The sequence below is a fragment of the Ips typographus genome, linkage group LG1 (assembly GCF_016097725.1).
Source record: "Ips typographus isolate SLU linkage group LG1, UJ_Ityp_2.0, whole genome shotgun sequence".
Classification (NCBI taxonomy): domain Eukaryota; kingdom Metazoa; phylum Arthropoda; class Insecta; order Coleoptera; family Curculionidae; genus Ips; species Ips typographus.
Window position 1 is genome coordinate 16,025,297 of NC_138422.1, and position 22,334 is coordinate 16,047,630.

General features: G+C 34.2%; 2 protein-coding genes across 3 annotated transcripts in view; one reads left to right on the forward strand and one right to left on the reverse strand.

Annotated features, from left to right (window-relative positions):
• The window catches only part of LOC145730057 (uncharacterized), a 129,357-nt gene that overhangs the window by 14,178 nt on the left and 92,845 nt on the right, over positions 1 to 22,334 (reverse strand). The window lies entirely within an intron of this gene.
• LOC145729739 (uncharacterized) lies at positions 100 to 21,058 on the forward strand. 2 transcript variants are annotated; one of them, XM_081980626.1, is made up of 10 exons: positions 100 to 236; positions 287 to 340; positions 403 to 538; positions 6,172 to 6,346; positions 6,404 to 8,128; positions 13,074 to 13,326; positions 13,378 to 13,577; positions 13,621 to 13,769; positions 13,831 to 13,949; positions 19,972 to 21,058. In XM_081980626.1, the coding sequence occupies exons 3-10, from the start codon at positions 413 to 415 to the stop codon at positions 20,186 to 20,188; spliced, it is 2,964 nt and encodes a 987-aa protein (XP_081836752.1). In that variant the 5' UTR covers positions 100 to 236; positions 287 to 340; positions 403 to 412; the 3' UTR covers positions 20,189 to 21,058. The 2 variants fall into 2 exon arrangements, with proteins under 2 accessions (XP_081836752.1, XP_081836762.1); XM_081980636.1 differs by having other exon boundaries at positions 101 to 236; positions 13,633 to 13,769.

Consider the following 22,334-nt stretch of genomic DNA (forward strand, 5'->3'; position numbering starts at 1 on the left):
ATCATGTGTCCAGTCTATCTGTACAAGTGATGCCCGTCACGTGGTTTTATTTTTTTGACTTGACAGTTTGCTGTCTTGTGTACTAAATGTCAACGTCAGCCACTAGTTGTCAACTGTCAAATAAAAAAAAACAAAATGGAACATCAAGAGAATAATTATTTTTGTAGTTTGTTTTCTTTAAATTAAAAGAAAAAATAAAGGAAGTAAATTTGTATGCTTTTTGAAAATAGATGCTGGTGAGTAGTAAAAATGTATTGTGTGTTATATTCACTATAATTTGTTACAGAAACTAGTGGTCTAAACCTTGCATATAAAACACCTAATCCAGCCAGCTTTTAAGGTAAATAAATACTCTACATTCTGTACAGGCATTAGGCAAACATGAGTTATTTCTACAAATAGGGACGCATTTATGGATACCCCGGTGTCAGAGTCAAGTGACCACAGTGAAACTATCAAACCGTCTGGTAGTAGCTTATCTAAAGAGGGTTACAGTTTGGCTAAGCAATATGAAACAGACTCACCAATTTTCAGTAAGGTAGGCAAATCTTAAGTTTCTTCTTAGTTTTAAAATATTTAATTAAACAGCCTGCGAGTTTTATTTAAGTACAGTAATTATGCATTGCTCTTAAACCTGGTTTTATACATATAAATTGTAGTGTAAGACAAAGGTATTGTCATCACTTATGTAGCTATACTCAAACAAAAATATCACAATGGAAACATTGCTATTGTAAAGATCATACTTTCTTAATCTGTATCCCAGTATACACATATGGATTGTATGTAAGAACCTCGGTCCTCAGTAAGAACTAATCTCCATTCAGGCAAAGGTATTTGACTCTTTTGCAATCATTGAGACAGACTAATTTGTGGAAAGTAAAATCCATATAACCTAGAGGCTAGAGGTATTGGTATTACCTTTGAAATATATTAGTAATATCTTTGACTGTCAATAGAAGCATGTTCACTGAAGCTTAATAAAAGCCTACCTCATGTCTGTTTTTTTTTAATATGTAAAAACAAACTGCAGAGAGAGATAACATGTAATGCAGCCCAGAGGTAATCAATAATATTGTTAATAGGACTCATTAATGCAAATAATCATGTAGGAATTGATTGACAAAAGTTGAACTACTTTGACTAAGGTTATTCATGCATTACAGTTGAGGGTGTAATGAGGAAAGGACACTTAGAAAAAGAAAAAGGACAATTATTCATAGAGTTGTAGTCTAGAAGTTAACAGGATTGATATGTCTATTAAATCTCCATGACAATTGCATTGAAATCCTCAATTTAATTCACAATATTATTGATAATCTCCAGGATACTTTCCTTATAAACTATCAGCTTTCCAGCAGAGTTTTATAAATTTGTTTTTCGACGACTGACTTTGAAAGTACCTCATGTACGCTTCCATTTCAAAGCAGAAAGTGGTCATTCGCCGCACGTGCGCAGAAAGTGAATCATTTTCTGCTCTAGAGCGTTTTCGCTTTCTACTAACAATCTAGTCACCAACTTTTTTCGGCGTTTCCATAACAACGCTTGACATACCTGTTTGAAATAACCACATTCCGTCAAAGTGATTTATCGGTGACAATGAGTTCGAGCGACGAAAATGATGTGAGTTGTCCTTCTAATCCACCCCACAGCAGTCGTCGAAAAAATATCGTCTATATTTCGAGCCAAAAGTACTTTTGCCGCTTTTACATGATTGCAGCGTTCGGCTTCGCCTCAAGCTGCAAATTTCATGTGCAAGCGGCAAATATATACTTTCCGCTCTTAATATAGAATATACTATTGTGGCATAAAAGTTTTTAGTTTTATCACACAATGGACAATTTTTCTACTCACTTTAATTCAACCTCAAATTTAACTTGAAAATCAAATAACAAATGTTTTGGTCACTTTTAAATGTTTTGGCCAGGTAGTTTAATGGCATTCTTGAAAGTACCATAAAGACACCAAATTTTCCAAATAGGGTATCTAAATACTCTTAATTGGATTGTCATGATAAGTGTATGTATGATAAATTTCAATGCTAATTTTATCAATTTTACAACAGTTTTAAGAAAATCAATATTGTCATTATTACAACATAGCTATTGCTCACAATACACCAGTTATAAAAAGATAGCTAGCTATGCAGTTAAATACTACAAACAAAGCAGTAAAAATCATCAGTTGCCATTTAGTAAGGTATTAATTCAGCATATCTAGAGGATATTTAATAGGAATCCGTTTATGTTAAAAAAGAACACAGAGAGGGATTGCAGAGTTAGTTTCTTTTAAAAACTGATAAGACAAGTTGTAGTGGCTTTATTTTTGCCTTTAGAAATAAGTGTTTATGGCAAATTATAAAGTAAAATAGGGTGACAAAACAATGTACTAGTAAGGTAAATGTTTTGAATGGAACAAATAAAAAAGCAAATGCCACTTTTATAACATTATGTACCTTTCTATTACATTGCTATGTCATCCTATTTTTCTTTGATGTTTGCCATAGTTTTTAGTATTTTCGGACGTAATACTAAACTGCTCGTCAAAAAGAATGGGACAGCAAAATTTTTGTTCCTTTTTGAGCGGCTGCTTCTTCAAATTGCTTTACTTGATTCTAATAATTTTTTTGAGGATTAAAGGTATTTTCTTCATCTTTCTTTTGACCTAAATGATCTTTTTTAAAGGTGCCACGGATCCGAGTATACAGGGTGTGACTGAGGTGTAGTCAAAAAAAGAAAAATTCGGTCTAACGCTATTTCTGGCAAAAAAAATTTTACGTTTTACAATAGCCTTAATCGAGTCTTGCCGTCAATATCTCTAAACTTTTTCGCCAGTTTGGCGATTAAAGGCCGTTTACAAAATTTATTGCAAAATTTTTTAAATGTGGTTACTTTTGATTCTCTTGTTTAAAATTAAACAATTTCTTTAGATCTTTTGTGGAAGAAGAGCGGGATTAGCAAGTTTACACTTAAAACTACCCAATTTAAGTAAAAAACATACACTGCGGGATACAGGGTGACCCAAAAAAAAATTTGAAAAGAAAATCATATGTTTTATCATAAATCTTAGCATGTTCAGTCATTTTAATGGAAAATAATGATATTGGATAGAGAAGCGCACTATTTGTTTAGTAATCCAATTCATATCTCTAGACGTTTTCGCCAGTTTGGCGATTAAGGGGCGTTTACGATATTTACTAATTTAAAAAAAAAAATGGTTCTTTTTAATTCTCTTGTTTTAAATTCGAAAGTATTGAATTTAACACAAGATTAGCAAAATTACATTTCATTTCACCCATTTTACATACAAATTGAACTCTGTATGAATGCAGTTTATAAGTTTTTACTTAAATTGGGTAGTTTTAAGTGTAATTTTTCTAATCTCGTATTTCATCCGAAAAAGATCTAAAGAAATAAATTGTAAAAGTTTTTAGTTTTATCACACAATGGACAATTTTTCTACTCACTTTAATTCAACCTCAAATTTAACTTGAAAATCAAATAACAAATGTTTTGGTCACTTTTAAATGTTTTGGCCAGGTAGTTTAATGGCATTCTTGAAAGTACCATAAAGACACCAAATTTTCCAAATAGGGTATCTAAATACTCTTAATTGGATTGTCATGATAAATTTCAATGCTAATTTTATCAATTTTACAACAGTTTTAAGAAAATCAATATTGTCATTATTACAACATAGCTATTGCTCACAATACACCAGTTATAAAAAGATAGCTAGCTATGCAGTTAAATACTACAAACAAAGCAGTAAAAATCATCAGTTGCCATTTAGTAAGGTATTAATTCAGCATATCTAGAGGATATTTAATAGGAATCCGTTTATGTTAAAAAAGAACACAGAGAGGGATTGCAGAGTTAGTTTCTTTTAAAAACTGATAAGACAAGTTGTAGTGGCTTTATTTTTGCCTTTAGAAATAAGTGTTTATGGCAAATTATAAAGTAAAATAGGGTGACAAAACAATGTACTAGTAAGGTAAATGTTTTGAATGGAACAAATAAAAAAGCAAATGCCACTTTTATAACATTATGTACCTTTCTATTACATTGCTATGTCATCCTATTTTTCTTTGATGTTTGCCATAGTTTTTAGTATTTTCGGACGTAATACTAAACTGCTCGTCAAAAAGAATGGGACAGCAAAATTTTTGCTCTTTTTTGAGCGGCTGCTTCTTCAAATTGCTTTACTTGATTCTAATAATTTTTTTGAGGATTAAAGGTATTTTCTTCATCTTTCTTTTGACCTAAATGATCTTTTTTAAAGGTGCCACGGATCCGAGTATACAGGGTGTGACTGAGGTGTAGTCAAAAAAAGAAAAATTCGGTCTAACGCTATTTCTGGCAAAAAAAATTTTACGTTTTACAATAGCCTTAATCGAGTCTTGCCGTCAATATTTCTAAACTTTTTCGCCAGTTTGGCGATTAAAGGCCGTTTACAAAATTTATTGCAAAATTTTTTAAATGTGGTTACTTTTGATTCTCTTGTTTAAAATTAAACAATTTCTTTAGATCTTTTGTGGAAGAAGAGCGGGATTAGCAAATTTACACTTAAAACTACCCAATTTAAGTAAAAAACATACACTGCGGGATACAGGGTGACCCAAAAAAAAATTTGAAAAGAAAATCATATGTTTTATCATAAATCTTAGCATGTTCAGTCATTTTAATGGAAAATAATGATATTGGATAGAGAAGCGCACTATTTGTTTAGTAATCCAATTCATATCTCTAGACGTTTTCGCCAGTTTGGCGATTAAGGGGCGTTTTAAGTGTAAACTTGAGTAAAAAAATCAATCAATCAATTTGAAGAAGCAGCCGCTCAAAAAAGAGCAAAAATTTTGCTGTCCCATTCTTTTTGACGAGCAGTTTACGAGAGCTTTAAAAATACCGATAACACTAGCGGACAAAAAAGTCCACCAAAAAAGTTTAAAAAAATAACAAGTTTAACAAATTTTTGGAACACAACCCTGAATTGCATAATATCCTAAAATGGACCCATATGCATTGGAAAGGACCAAGAAAAAACTTGTAGCACGTAAGGTTTTCTTGTTACATTAAACAAACCAGAAGCAAAAAGTGGTATTATAATACATATAATATGTATTACAAAATATATTTTACCAGTGATTTAAATCTGTATAGCGACTATATCTAATTTATATTAAGTTGAAATCTGATAACAAAGCAAAGATTAAAAAAAGATATTTGAAACACACTAAATAGTTCTAGTTTTTTCTTTGTATGTGGGGTGACCACTTTCTCTCTTTAAAAACTAGCAAACGTCACCTATCATGGCTGGATTCCATCGCCCTTGTTACCTAGTTTCCATTGTCCTGATGTGTGAACCACCCTTAACTTAAACTTGGCTTAAAGTATGACAGCGCAAATGGGGGTTTGTCATATCTGCTCTGCTCGCTCATGCAGGGCTTAAATTAACTCAAACATGGCTGTTACAAGCCAATGTATAAAGGTCTAATGAGCGTATTAAAATTAAGGTCCAGGTGGGTCCCTCAAGGGTCCACGGGAGTCTCAAAGGGGTCTACGTTGGCGTGACAAAAAATGGGGGTTCACAATTCGTAAGCGGGGGTCCACAAACATTTTTCTGTTTAACTGTTTACAATGTAATATGATAACCATAATAACAGTGTAATAATTACATTTATGAGTAAATACAACAAAAGAAAACATACATACTATTTTCCTTTTTATTTTAACACTCCGAATGGAAGGTTACATTATTTATAAATGGGATTCTATTGGTACTTTACTTTCTTAACATCCATTCACAGCACATCAATTAATAATTAATTAACCAATTAATTTTCACTTTTTTTTTTTGAAAACTGTTAATCGTTGTTAAAACTCAGCCGCAACACAAAATTCCATAGACAATTTTTTTGTTGAGTTTTGAGAATATGGTATAAATGTAGCTTCAGGGGGTCCACCAAAATCAGCAAAATTTATAAAGTGGTCTATGAGACAAAAAAGTTTGGGAACCTCTGTTCTAGAGCTTTATGGGTATTTTTTCTATTACAACAAATCATATGCACTGTAAAATTAATGGTCTGAATGATGTTACAAAAATTGTGTCAGCCTGTATTCATGATAGCTTGGTTTCAATATCCCCGTACTTAATAATCTCATTTTTTCTCAGTTGTACGACCGAGAGGATGTAAATTGCACACCCAGTACATTACACAAAGTAAAAACGTGGATAAACAGTTTAAACAAGTTAAATAATGATGTTAACAGCAACTCTGATGAGGGAGACTTGGATTTTTATGGGTTTGACAACAAATCGGATAACAAGCATGACAAACATACTGAAGGTAAGTCTGCGTTTTTACAAAACGAAATTACATTATATTATGCCAATTTGTGCGTAGGTGGGGTCCGACAGTATCGTCGACCCTGTATCACTTCACCAAACCGACAATCCGAAATTAAGAAACACTCTCATCCCAAAGCTATTAAGAGAAAGAAAGTTATACAGTTCGATTCCCAGTCAAGTAGTAAATCGAACAAATCGGAATTTGACAACCCTCCAAGTCCAGAAAGTGAGAAAAAGAAGGAGCTCTGCAGCTATTTGCAACTCATGAAACCGACCGATAAAAAAACTGTGATGATACTACAAAATCGCAGATCGGTAAGAGTGAAGAACTTGAGTATGTTGCAAGAGAAACGAGAAATGGAGCAGAAACTTAGAGAGGAGAATTCCGAGACTAGTCATGAAAATGACGGGTCAAGATTGGAGATTTTTGAAAATTGCAATGATGATGGTTTTAAATTTCCAGCTCCACAAACAAATCTTCTAAAAATATTTCGGGATTTTAGTGAAGAAATGGATGGTGATTGGTTCAGGGGCTGGAAAACTCAGTCCTTTGATCAAACTTGTAAAGTTAATGGAAATTCAGCACAAACGTCAATTAAATTGAGTAGAATGGATGACTCTGGAATAAATTCACATAAAGATAAGTCGTCCGACCAGTTTAAACTGCCTAAACCACTTCCATTGTTCACAAAAAGTGTTTGCGATTTTGCTGAAACAATACAGAAAGAGGTTTTACCTTTTGGTGATGTAGAGGAAAGGCTAACTAGGAGTTCAAAATCGCAAGTCAATGGCAAAAATTTAACAGAAATGAAACTTTCAATTCCTTTCAGTAATTTGGGAGGTAATTTTCTTAAATCCCAGACTACTGTATTGGAAGAGAAGTTCTCATCTCCATTAATAACCAAAGGAGACAATATACTAAAAACAAGTCTTGTAGATAGTTCAAAAATTAAGAAAAAGAAATTGAAAAATAGCAAGTCTCCTATTAAGTTTCAAAGTAGTTTTAAAATAAAACTAGTGCCGAAAAAGAAGTCATCACCGATTAAAGTAAATTCAGATATAACCCAGAAACCTGAACTTACAACTTTGAAAGTAAAGAAAGAAAATCTGAAAGTACAGTCAAATTCCAATAGCAAGAAAAAAGAACTTAAACTTCTTAATGATGAACTGCCTAAAGTTCCTTTAAAAGACACTAACGATAATCAAGACCTTCTGCCACATGAGAAATGCTTTGCTGCTAAACCATTGCCTTTAGATACTGAAAGTACAGCCGTTGAAGAACCTCAATCCAGGATTTTAGCAGTTTTCACATACAAAGAAGGAACAAAATCACAGCAAACACTATCAGAAGCAAAAACCGAGTTTCTCTCCAAAATTATGGATATAGAAAAAAGTTCCGATGACGAAGACACTATGTCACTAAACGGTCGGGAACACACAAGTCCGGTGACTTCAGTTCATAGTCCGGAACCCTTGGAGCAGTGCAATGTACCACCAACACCATTTATTGCTTTTAACAACGATAAACCGGACAAACCGTTGCACGGTTACTTGACTTTGTCCACTAAACCAACGCGAACTGCGATCGAGCCGCTGCAGAGTCCAGGAAATTGGGTGTTGGCCAGTCCAAGCAGTCGACAAAAGAGAGATCAGCATTCGATACGGGTGGAGAAAACGGACGGGCAGTTGCTGAATATTTTCTATGTTGACTACAATCTGATCGTTTGTCAGGAGTATTTGGTGTCGTTTTGGACTCAGACTGCGCTCGGAAATGTACTAGGTAAGTGTTTGTTCTTAAGTTTTCCTATCAGACATTTCGTATAAAATTATTAAATACTGTACGACTGGGAATTTCTTTGCAACGAACTTATGTGTGAAACTTATTCGGTAAATAGGCTGCATTCATAAAAGCAAATCGACTGACAATCAAAAAGTCGCATCCTAAATGTTAAAATAAACAATTTTACAGAACATCATACTACATAAACATTATGTCATCTAGTGACAATTTAAGATAGTCAGATTAAGGAAGATAGACAGTAATTATTATTCGAATGTGCTGATGTCTTTCCATTGTTTTAATGTCATAAAAATAAAGTGGTATTAAAACCAATTAAAAGTGTCTACAATCGCTTTGACCAATTTACAAAAAGATAAAAGAAGTTGAAGAAATTAATAGGTTATGGGCCCAGTCCAGGAAAACCGGAAAAGTAAGCAGTAATTATCCTAAAAATGGTGAGGTTTTGTTTTTTTGTTTATCAATCCCAATCCTCTGACCGGTTTCGCCGTATTACGGCTCATCAGAAAGGCTATAGGGCTTGTAACCAATGAACAAAACCTTCATTCCAGTATAGTCAATTGGATGATCAATGATATACTGGAATGAAGGTTTTGTTCTTTGGTTATCAAGCCCTATAGCCTCTCTGATGAGCCGTAATACGGCGAAACCGGTCAGAGGATTGGGATTGATAAACAAAAAACAAAACCTCACCATTTTTAACGAATCAGATCGGTGTTTACCGAATGATGCGGGATTAATGGGGCTGTTCCTAGATTTGGAAACGCCATCTGTACTTTCTAACTCATAAGGTTGAGTACAGATGTCACCAGATTTTGCACAACAACTAGTAATTATCCTGTATCCTGTTGGGAAACGTATTTTGAAAACCTGAAGGATAAGACAAATAATATACAAATTAAGGCGACAATCCCAAGTAATTTAATTGTAAAGCCATTTGATGGAAACGGCTTCTCAAATTAGGAGTTTTGAGTAAGATTTTGTCTTGAGCAACAAGGTGTTTTTTGGAAATGTTGGAGAAAGATCCTCCGGAATCAACAGCCACAAATGAACTTGCAGTTTTTTAAAAACGATATAAAAGCTCGGAATTTAATTGTCCAGTTATTGGCTGATAATGTTCTTGAAATGGTGAGAACCAAAACTACGGCTAAAGAAATCATGAATGTGTTAAAAGGTACTTTTCAAAAGCAAGGAATAGCAAACCAATTACATTTGCAGAAGAAATTAAGAAACATGAAATAGTACTTTGGAAAAGGAAAACTCAGTGAATTTCTTTTTGAATTTGAGAAAACAGTCTCAGAGTTAAAAAAAACTGTGGTGGAAACATAAATGACACAGAGGTAGTTACACAGTTATTGTCTGCAATGCCAGATAACTATTAGGTAGTTACCACTGCAATTGATATTATTTTTTGTCAAGGGGAAAGTAACATCTCTCTTGACTTTGTAAAGAACAAATTACTTATGGAGAAACCAAGACAAGAAAAGGACAAGGTAAAAGAGGAGAAAGAAGACACATCACAGTCACATGCTTTTTATGGTAGAAAGGATGATATAGATATCCAGGATGTCAGCCAGTAAACAAACTACAAATCGTTATCATCTCCTGATTATAGAAGTGGTGCGACCTCAAGTGAAAATTTTCCATTCCAGTTTACAATTAATGCGACTTAACTATACGAAGTTACAGTAGAGAGTGATCTAGGAATTTAATAAAATAAAGCAAGCAACCTAAAATGTACAATAAGCATAATAGCAAAATAGCATAGTCCCATGGGAATAACGGAAATAGGCATAACTTCTAGGTGTTTTACCATTGGTAATTTAGCAAATTTAAAAAAAAAAATTGATATGTAAATAACTGTATTTAGGGGAGGGTGGTATATACAGGGAAGTTTTTCTTTTTTCTTTGATAACATTTTTGTTTTTTTAGATATAAATTTCATCTTCAGAATTTAAATAAATGTTACTACTCTCTACCGATCGACATAATAAGGTAATCAGTTTTTTTACATTTGACAGAAAAAAAATTAAGTCCCTTTATATACCATATGTCCCTGAATGGACCACCCCATGGTATAGTCAAATTTTTACCCTTTGAGAATGACGTCAAGCAGGTGAAAAAACACGCATGTCTGGAATTAGATCACAAGTCTTAACCTACAAATGCTTTGAAAAATTAGTGCGTTCAGAAGTGACTGATCAACTGCCTTGAAAATCATATGATCATGAGAGTTTCAGTTTAATCATCATTCATTCAGTGAATTATCACTTAAAGATCTCTTCTACTCCTAATAACATAATATATTATTAATGCTCATTGATTTTGTGGTGTGTTATTGTGCTTTGCACAATAAAGCGAAAATAGTAATTTGGCATACCAACATTACCAACTTCTTTGTTTTTCATAAAAGCGGTTATTTTGGTTTTACTGACCGACATTTTCTTAGAAATGTTGGTGAATTAGGAGTCGTCAGCTGGAATTCCACACTTTTTCATTTGGCATAGGGTAGGCAGTACTCACTTTTATCCTGTGATGCTCTATCATACACATTGGAATAACCAATTGGGATGACATCTGGAAACTGTTTCTTTTCGAATTCAAAAAAAAGGCAGCACATTTAGAATTAGCATTTGGGCTTGCTCATTGTAGCGCAGCATTTTTATACCTTTGATATTTGTTTATATCAAAGTGACAGTAAATGTCAACGTTTTTAATTTGACAGGATGACAAAATTAATAACGTGCCTTTTTTGTTAAAATTGTTTATTTCACATGTTTGATATGCGAGAAACAAAGATGTAAAAAGATGACGTCATTGACGACAAATGCTGTTTTAAAAATTTCGATTTTCCGAGTACTTCCGAAGATATCCGAAAAAAACTGAAAATTTTACTTTTTGTTTTTATTTATTTTTAACCTTATTTGAAGAGATATCCCAAAACTAAAAGCATCTTTTCATTGCCACTTTTTCCTAGCTATTCGATGATGGATTCAAATTTGCCACACGACGTTTCGTTTTTGGTCAGTCATCATCAACTTTCTTTTTTCTTATGGGCGCCATATTGGATTTTTATCCCACCAAATATTACGTTTTATTCTGATTTTAGTGATGTATAATAACTTATGATTTGCTTGGTAAATGACAAAATAATTCAATAAAAACTATTTTTACTTTAGTTACTGGCTTTGAGTTAATGGGCCGTTTTCTAAAATGTCATTATTTGACAGTACTTGTCAAACACGATAATTCGGACAAACATTAGAGCAAGTCAATCGTAGTTAAAAATGTATCTAGATAAGAAACCCCCGCACAAAATGTTATTATTATTCAAGCATTGCTGAACTATTTAGGCTCATCGGAAGAAGAGATTTGTTAGCATTATTTCTAACTTAAACAGTTCATTTATGTTTCCAAGAGAAAGATCATCATTTTAGGAACTTTATTTTTTGCCAAATTTCAATTTTTTATAATGTTAAATGCAAGTTTATAGTTTTTTATACAGTAAGTGACTTAAACCATTTTTTATTCATTCATATTTATTCGAGTGAATAAACCTGTTTAAGTCACGTGTTTGATACAGTATTTTATTAAATTTCGACTTCTTATATTACAAAAAAACTAAAATGACAGTTCTATTAAATTTGCACCGCGCCCCGTAGATGTGACATTGATGTTTGTTTGTCTACATCTATAAATAGGCGAATGTCATTCAGAGTGATTTAATAGTCATTTATACAGCAAGTGACTTAAACCATTTTTTATTCACGAAAAGAACAACTTGGTCCAGAGCGTAGCGAGTGGCCTAAGCTCTTCGAGTGAATAAACCTGTTTAAGTCACGTGTACACCTTTGTGACTAAGTATGTTCAGACCAATTGCGTGTGACAAGTACTACCAAGTAATCTTCATAAAACGTCTCATTAACTCACAGCTAACTAAGGTAAAATTAGTTTTTATTGAATTATTTTGTCATTTATGAAGCAAATCATAAGTTGTTATACATCACTAAAATCAGAATAAAACGTACTATTTGGTGGGCTAAAAATCCAATATGGCGCCCATAAGAAAAAAGAAAGTTGATGATGGCTGCCAAAAAACGTCGTGTGGCAAATTTGAATCTATCATCGAATAGCTGGGAAAAAGTGGCAATGAAAAGATGCTTTTAGTTTTGGGATATCTTTTCAAATAAGGTTAGAAATAAATAAAAACAAAAAATCAATTTTTCAGTTTTTTCCGGATATCTTCGGAAGTACTCAGAAAATCGAAATTTTTAAAACGGCATTTGGTTGAGCTTTACATTGCGCAACTTTGCCCCAATTTAAACTTTCTCGTATCTCTTATAGTTTCCGAGATCCCAATGGTGAGGGTCGAATTTGAATTACCCTGTATAAAGGGACAGTAGGATAAAATTAAAGAAATTGATGCTTAAATAAATTTTTTGCTTTAACTTGTACTAAACATTGAACTAAAATCAGTAATTCTCTGAGTTAAGTAGAAAAAAAAAATTATTTGACATTATATTTGGCAAAATCAAAGTAAAATGTCATATGATTTAAAGCCCGTTCTGTTCCTCCAGCTAATTTCGCGAGTTTACAAATAATATTGTCTTTGGCCACGACATCTTCATCTTTGATATCAGGAAACATGAAATTGTAGGTCGAGGTATTCCTCATAAAGTTAACTTTGGACGGTCCCACTATACACCACCAAGTTACGTCCCACTAAATACCACCGCGCCCTGTCACAATAATCATCAAGAGGGACAAAAATTACAAACAACATACAAGTTTAAAAGGTTCATTAATTTTCAACATGATGGCCCTGGTGGTTGATGTCCCGATATATATCATGTCCCGGTGGAGACATCACTCTATCATACTGTATTTTTATCATTAAAACAGCTGATTTACTGATATTTTAATGTAGGTGCTCAAAACATGTGGTTGAACAAGGGCAGCGTCCAACGATTGTCAATGAGCAACAAATGTACATTAAAGGAGTCACTAGAAATGGTCATTTCTACCGAAACCAATTTTGCTTACTTGGAGCTCTGGACTAAGGAGCACCAAAGCGAAATTCGTGAAGGCCCGGTGGCCGATATATTTGCCGTAGTGTATTTCTGGACAAAAGGTCGCAACTGTTTGGATAAGAAAGTTTTGCAACTAGAAAATATTAAAGGGTTAGTTAGGTAGAAATTGTTCGTTTCGGAGTTGTCAGGATATTCTTGTAGTTTTGCGGATGATGTGCAGTACTCGGTGTTAAAATCCACGCCAACGGTTATAGTCAGTTGGCACCTGACCAGCAGCGAGCCGGAGAGTAAAAAGACTTTCGTACATTGTTACCAATTGACTGCCGATTTTCAGTCAGTAGGAAATATCAGCGAATTTGAAGCTGTGGAACATTATGTCTCATCTTTGCATAACATCGAAGGTATTTTTGAATAAACACGCAGTTGTTAAAGTAGTTTTTAAAGGGGAAATTTTAGGATGCGATACTTTAGTAATGGGATGCGGTGAGAATAAAATCACCTTGTGGAACCTGGATCGTGGTTACGTTCTAGCAACTATTGAAATGTTGGACATCAAGTCGCCGTTGTCCACATTGTGGGTTAAGTGTGACCGCGTAAGTTTTCATGCCCTGTCAAACTTTAGTTTTTTTTTTAATGATTTGTGATTTTTTTTAGGGGTTTTTATTCACTTTACAACAGTGTGTGGATAAGGAACTCAGGCTTATTGCTATTCATGGGATGAATCATTCCTGGAAGAAACTGGCTAGTTATGTTCCTCCTGATGAATATGACAGGTAACAATTTAATTTTTTTAATTAATGGACACCTTGTGCGCCAAATAATGCAATTATTAATTTTATCGTATCATTGAAGATTAAAACGATTTTATATGAAATCTTTATTAATAATTATCAACATCATAAATGTTTATGATTTCATAAATTCCTTCATAAAACCTTAGTTACTAATAATACGTTAATTACGAAGGACAACAGGTTCGATAACAGAATAATATTACAACGACTTTTCATGAATATTCAAAACAATATGTTTTGACAGTTTTCAAACTTAACGGATACTACGTTTGGAGTCTACAATCATATTTATGTGTTCTGAAGGCTGATTAATGGCCGAGTATGCATTCCTCTTCATTTCATCCGGTGCCCTAGGGCTTAATCCACTGCCGGAGACATCGCCGATTTGAAATTTGCGAGCAATGGAAACTTTCTTTTAGATACCCTCTAGCAACCTTCGTTGATTCCCATCCACCAAGTTCTTGTAAATCCAATATATCCCCTCCAGCATTAACAAGAAAGTTTGCCGAAGATCTTCTAAAACGGCCCATACATTATACAATAAATACGACAAGTTGTACAACTCGGGTAGGTTCGACCGTCGAAACGATAATTCCATAGTGTGTGATGCTGTCGTCCAACAAGTCGTACAACCCGGTTGAATCGTACGGTATTTTGACTGACTGGAGAAAAATTTATCGTACGACTGCGTTTGATATACGACAAATCGGACTGATGTATGCGCAACTCACGACTTGTCAAATACAAATTCGACATAAACTTAAAAAAAGAACTTAAAACTATGGCAAATATGGAGACTAATACATTTTGGACTGAATTTATTGATCTCTATCGTGAGCAGGTTTGTTTGTGGGATGTGAAATCCAATGAATATGCCAATAAATATAAACTTTTTCCTAACTTTTCTTTCATCATCAACTAAAGCGACCACTATTGCTGGTCTATACAGGGTAATTCAAATTCGACCCTCACCATTGGGATCTCGGAAACTATAGGAGATACGAGAAAGTTTAAATTGGGGCAAAGTTGCGCAATGTAAAGCTCAACCAAATGCAGTTTTAAAAATTTCGATTTTCCGAGTACTTCCGAAGATATCCGAAAAAAACTGAATATTTGATTTTTTGTTTTTATTTATTTCTAATCTTATTTGAAGAAATATTCCAAAACTAAAAGCACCTTTTCATTGCCACTTTTTCTCAGCTATTCGATGATGGATTCAAATTTGCCACACGACGTTTCGTTTTTTGGCAGCCATCATCAACTTTCTTTTTTCTTATGAGCGCCATATTGGATTTTTAGCCCACCAAATAGTACGTTTTATTCTGATTTTAGTGGTGTATAATAACTTATGATTTGCTTCATAAATAACAAAATAATTCAATAAAAACTATTTTTACTTTAGTTATTGGCTTTGAGTTAATGGGCCGTTTCATAAAATGTCATTATTTGACTGTACTTGTCAAACACGATAATTCGGACGATCATTAGAGCTTTTAGAGATTTTACCTTAGTTAGCTTTGAGTTAATGAGACGTTTTATGAAGATTACTTGGTAGTACTTGTCACACGCAATTGGCCTGAACATACTTAGTCACAAAGGTGTACACGTGACTTGACTTAAACCGGTTTATTCACTCGAAGAGCTTAGGCCACTCGCTACGCTTGTGGACCTAGTTGTTCTTTTCGTGAATAAAAAATGGTTTAAGTCACTTGCTGCAAAGTAACTATTAAATCATTCTGAATGACATTCACCTATTTACAGATGTAAACAAACAAACATCAATGTTACATCTACGGGGCGCGGTGCAAATTTAATAGAACTGTAATTTTAATTTTTTTTTTAATATAAGAAGTCGAAATTTAATAAAATACTGTATAAGACACGTGACTTAAACCGGTTTATTCACTCGAATAAATATGAATGAATAAAAAATGGTTTGTCACTTCCAAAATAAATAACTATAAACTTGCACTTAACATTATAAAAAATTGAAATTTGGCAAAAAATGAAGTTCCTAAAATGATGATCTTTCTCTTGGAAACATAAATAAGCCTTTTAAGTTAGAGATAATGCTAACAAATCTCTTTTTCTGATTAACCTAAATAGTTCAGCAATGCTTGTATAATAATAACATTTTCTGCGGGGGTTTCTTTTCTAGATACATTTTTAACTATGATTGACGCTCTAATGATCGTCCGAATTATCGTGTTTGACAAGTACTGTCAAACAATGACATTTTTTAAAACGTCCCATTAACTCAAAGACAATAACTAAAGTAAAAATAGTTTTTATTGAATGATTTTGTTATTTATGAAGCAAATCATAAGTTATTATACATCACTAAAATCAGAATAAAACGTACTATTTGGTGGGCTAAAAATCCAATATGGCGCCCATAAGAAAAAATAAAGTTGATGATGACTGACAGAAAACGAAACGTCGTGTGGCAAATTTGAATCCATCATCGAATAGCTAGGAAAAAGTGGCAATGAAAAGATGCTTTTAGTTTTGGGATACCTCTTCAAATAAGGTTAGAAATAAATAAAAACAAAAAATAAAATTTTCAGTTTTTTTCAGATATCTTCGGAAGGACTCGGAAAATCAAATTTTTTAAAACAGCATTTGGTTGAGCATTATATTGCGCAACTTTGCCCTAATTTAAACTTTCTCGTATCTCTTATGGTTTCTGAGATCCCAATGGTGAGGGTCGAATTTGAATTACCCTGTATAGTATATAACAACTTCTGTGTGCTACAGAAGTTTAAAAAGTACTACAAATCTTCAAGACCGATTGATGTTCAGATCGTTTGTATTTGTGGCCAAAATCACGTGCAACTTGTCCCATATCGTACTAACTAATTGTATATTGTATGGGCCGTTTTAACGCAGTGACCAGTATACATATTAGGATTTTCAAGTGAAAGATACTCAGCTATTTTTTGAGGTAGTTTAGCGAAGAAATGAATGCCGCAGGGCTGTCCTGTACATTTTCCTTTTCTATATGATAGAAACAATCTTCGGTGAGTAACATGGGATGGCCTTAACATTGCATACTTTTTAAATAAAAGCACAGGAGGCGAACTCCGTAACGATGTAGGAAATAGAAAACGCATAGAAATAGACAAGAAAGAAAATTTCTTTCTATTAACTGTTGGTACTCTCTAAGCTATTTTCACATTCGGCTGACACCGTCAACAGAAAACGGGAACTTATCGTTCCTAAAAACATTGACTAATTTCTAGTAATAAATCTAGGGCTTTTACTTGTTTCGTCGTATTCAGGGTTAATGACAAGTATCAATGACAATAATTTGAATAATTCTACGTTTTTTACTTTCTTTTTCAGTAATTAATCATATTTTTAAGTTTACATTCTAAAATAATTCGTTTTGTTGCCATTTTTGTTGTTGGTTTTATTTATTGTAGTTCTGCCTCTTCGGTTTCTTATTTTCTTGTTGGACCACTAATATTTTTCAGTTGCTTGTAAACAATTTTTATGCATTTTGTGAAGAAAGTAGGATGGGACTTTAGAATGTGTTGATGGAACCCATATAGCCATAACACAACCATTCCATCATGAACAGCTTACACCTCAAAAACAATAGTTAATAGATGCAAGGGGGGTGCAAACACAATCAATTGGTCCCCAACCTTATTGACACAATGTTGACACTGACGGGCATAAAGGTTAAAAAACAAAACATTTGAAATTTAGGAAAAGCAAGATTGGTAAATACAAAATTTCATAACCGCAAGAGATAAAATCGTAGCAAGCCCTCATTTGGTCTTTCTATTTTATACAACCCGAATAGCTACGTTGAGTGCCGATCTTCACCAATTGAAACGTAGAGAGTACCATATATTACGATAGAGAAGGGTTTTCTATGATAGCAAAGAAATTTCCTTGCTATTCGTTAGAGAGTTCGCCTTCAGAATTGACTTTGCCCTCCGATACTATCGCGAACGTCCGTTTTTTGTGGGTTTTGGAGTCGGGAATAGTAACAATCAGCTTGTCCTCTAAAACGTCAACATCTTCCGTGGTCATCTTGGTTAGTTCATTGGTTCGGCAGGTTCCTCCAATTCCAATTAGAAAGGCCACTTTTAACATCAAAAACTCCTTGTCTGGAGCAGAACGTACAAATTCGTTGATTTGTTCTCTTGAACCCTTTAATTTTTTTGCTCTATATCCGACGTTTTTCTTCTTGATAAAACGTATTAAAGCGCCGTATTTGTCGATTTCCACTCTTTCGTTGAATTCTAAGGTCGCTCGTAACATGAAATATTTTGGCCATGAAGACGAAGCAGAATATTCTGCAGCGAGTTTTGCAAAATATGCTAGCAACACCGTTTCTTCTGCACCTCGAACTTGTACTTGGTTTCGCCACACACAAAACTGTTCATATTCTTTCTCGTACTGGAAAGCAAGTTCAACCTTATAGGGCCGAGTTAATAAAAACTAAGCTTTTCCTTTTAGTATGAAGTATAAGCTTTAGCTTTTACTTACTAGGAAAATCTAGATATTTTAAGTAGTTACTTAAAGTTCTTATTTGGTTTTTCTTATTACGTATTAATATTCATGTTGTCTTTTGATATTATATGGTATCGTACTTAGTAGTATATTTACAACTGCAATTGAAAAATTATATTTTTTATTTCTTCTCGTCTCTGTTGACCACGGTGACGGTCGTTGTTCAGCTCATTATTATCTTCCACAACTTCTTCACCATCGTGATCCTCGGCGGCTACTTCTTCTTCGTCATTTGGTAATTGGTCATTTAAATACTTAGCAACATTATGCAGAACCACAGCGCTGACGATTACTGAGGGAATTTTGTCAATGTTCAATCGTATCTGATGTTGCAAAACAGGGAATCGACGTTTTAGTTGTCCGAAACAGCGTTCTATAATAACGCGCTCTCTTTTATGTAATTTATTATACGCTATTTCTTGAGGTGTGACGATGTTTCTATACGGTGTTAATAGCCATCTTGTTATGCCGTACCCTTCATCGCCTAACAAAAGTCCATAGTTCTGTTGACGTCTTCTCATCATACCAAAAATATTTGATCTTCTTAAAATACGACTGTCGTGCACCGAGCCAGGCCATTAAGCATCTACGGATGTAAAACATTCTTTTCCGTCACAAGTTGCTTGCACATTTATACTACACCAGCCTTTCCTATTGATATATTCGTCACCATGTAGCGATGGCTTTATTATTGGTATATGAGTGCAATCAATTGCACCAAAAGCACAGGGAAATCTATACAACTCTGCCCATTTGTTGATTGCCTGGTCAGTCGAGTTTTCTGTAGGAAATTTAATCCAAATTCCTGCCTTTTTAACTATTTTTGGTAAAACGTTAGATATCGTTTTACATATTGTTGTTCTATGAACTCCTTCTTCTTTTCCGATCCCTATTTGAAATCCAGGATTAAAAATCGCAAAAATATTTGCATTTGTTTTTTTGGACTCAATGCACCCCCTCTAGTCTCCACTTTTGGCTCCAAAAAATGGTTAGCTATCCACTCAACATTTTCTTCACTAAATCTATACAGACCGTGGGTATTCTTCGAGCCGACTTTCTTTTCTTTCGGCATAAAATTTTACAGATCTTATATTCATAAATGCAGCCATTTCTGCCAAACTGTTTAACAATACTAAATTTTTAAGACAGGGTTTAACAAGCTTGCAAAAATTTAAGCTTTTCCTTAATATTCTTAGTAATTGCTTACTTTTATTCACACCATGTTTAGACAATGCTAAAAACTTTAGCTTTTGCTAATTGCATTTTTAGTAAAAGCTAATACTTATTTTTATTCACTGCAAACTAAGCATTTGCTAGGAAAATGTAAGTTTTAGCTTTTACTGAATTTTTATTCACGCTGCCCATAGTGTTGGCTGCAGCCAATATATTATCAGGAATATCTAAATTTTGCATGTTTTTAATGCGGACAACAAAAATTACATTACTTTTGACTATTTTTTCTGATTTATTCTAGATTGAAAGGAGTGTGTGTAGAAAACGGCGTAGTCGTAGCGTGCTACGACCAAGGAATCGTCTGTTGGAATGCCCACACCTCCGAAACAATGTTGGAATCGCCCCAAAGCGACGCTCACTACATTTCGGGAAAGTACATAATAACGATAGCGAACGATCAGGTAAACCTCAAACACGCCATTACTTTTCTACTGTCAGCCGATGATCAATCTCTTTAAAAATTACCTTTTTACGTATACTCGTTCGGAAAAAAAAAAGTAATTTGTTGAGACCAATTGTCAGTCTGACGTTCCTTGTAGGGAGATTTAACATTTTATATGAAGATAGTAAATAGTACAAATTATTTCCGTACGTACTGCAAGATGTCCTAAATGTAGTAGGTATTAGTGGGAGACTATGAACTACAATTTTGATGTTATTAATTAATTGGGGCTTAACCCAATATTTGGTAGCTTACTACCAAACGTCAAACCAACTTTATGTGCTACTGATGTAGTTTTTCTAATGGTATTAGCCTGAAATAGGTGAAATTACTAATTTTTTTTTTACAAAACGACAGGAAATCACATTTTTTTAACAATTCTCAGACTTCACAATATTTGAATACTTTCTTTATTTAAAAAGATTATGAATCGCACTTAAAAATGTTTTGTATTGAAAGTGTAGAAGAAGCAGTGCTTCAAGTGCTCAACAGACTAATTATAGGGAGGCCCAGCCAATGGTTTCAAATGGCTGAAAAAAACTTTGTGGCCACAAAAATAGAAAGACGTGACAATGCAAATGCTTGGATTGTGACAAATGTCGAAGCAAACGTCTCATTCAGAACATTTACTTGTCTAGCGCATTGTTGCGTGATTCTATTTTTGTTTTATTTTTCACATCTGTATCTATCTTGTATAATATTGTAAATATTTGAACTGATAAAGTTTCATATGTCGTAAGTTGTATGTAATTGGTAATTATTTTTTTCCTGTACGTGATTTTTGTATATAAATCTAATACGATTGAAGGAAATTAAGTTATCTAGAAGAAGCTATCAACGAAGAAGTGCACTAGTTTTATAACAAAATAAATGTCTGAAATAAGAACGATTAACTTGTAATCAATGTTTAATACCTTTCATACCACGAAGAGAGAACTATTGGCGGAAACATGTGTCAGTCTGACTGTGGGGCACGTGATTATCAGATTTTCTGTGTCAGTGGTCAACTGTCCAATGAGGATCACTTGTGAACATGTTTCCATCTTTGTCGGGAACAATGGTTTGCAATAGTTCTTTCCTATCGTTGATTTCCTTCCTATGGATTTCCAAATTTCCATACCTGTATACAGGGTGTCCCGCGAGGTGGGACAAAATTTTACTACGAGTTCTTTAGGTGAATTCGAGTCGAAAATGTCCTATGAACATGGGTCCGCAAATGCTTCCTTACCAAGATTTTTTTAAATTTAATAGTGTTATGTGCCAAAAACTACAATAATGCCGAAAAATAATTTTATTTAACAATAATTGCTCAAACTGTCCACCTTCACATTGTAAGCATAGTATTGTCACGTTAAGGGTTGGTTGAGGGGGAAGAATACTCAGGTTTCCACAGGTAACCCACTCTTTATTACGTAATAGTGCCTTAATCTCTAGACGATAATCTTACCCCCAGATGGCTAAGATGGCGGGGATCATGACGTGGTCTGGCTTCTAGGCAAAGGTACACGGAGGGCAACGCTTTAGCGGTGGTGAATGAACCCTAGACTTAGGTCCGAGGGCATTCACCGAGCCGGCAAAGACGCGAAGAGCCTAACAAAGGGAGGTAAGCTGGAACGGCAACTCGTGCTGCGCGTCCACACTAATTCCTTTGTTAGGGCTGATCTAGGGTGTGGCACTTGGTCACCTACTGCTCCACTTTTAAGTTGCACAATAGGCGTACCCAGACTAACCCGGAGATCAGTCAGTGACTTCCCTCTGGGGAAGACCCCAGAGTTCGGTAATCTGTACGTGCTTTTGGTGCAGTATTTATACCCACATCATGACCCCAATTCGCCAATATTGCTGACACAAACATTGTACTGGGGGAGACCGGGGCAACTTAGGGTAACGGCGCCTAGTGTAATCTTTATGTTACATGCCCCTCCCCTAGAAAGTGTTCGCCCCGAACACTAAAAGCGAAACTTATACATAAAGTCTACATATACTAATGTTAATCTTAAATGCTATAGGGTGTATAAAGGTGGTGGAACGAGTCCTTTATTTCTTCACCAGATTACAATATAATAGCTTAATATAGTAGAGATAGGGGTGTACTTTAAAATATCACAAATGTTACATTGGGTCACCTTTCAACCTTGCTGTTGCGTCTATCTTATTGCCTT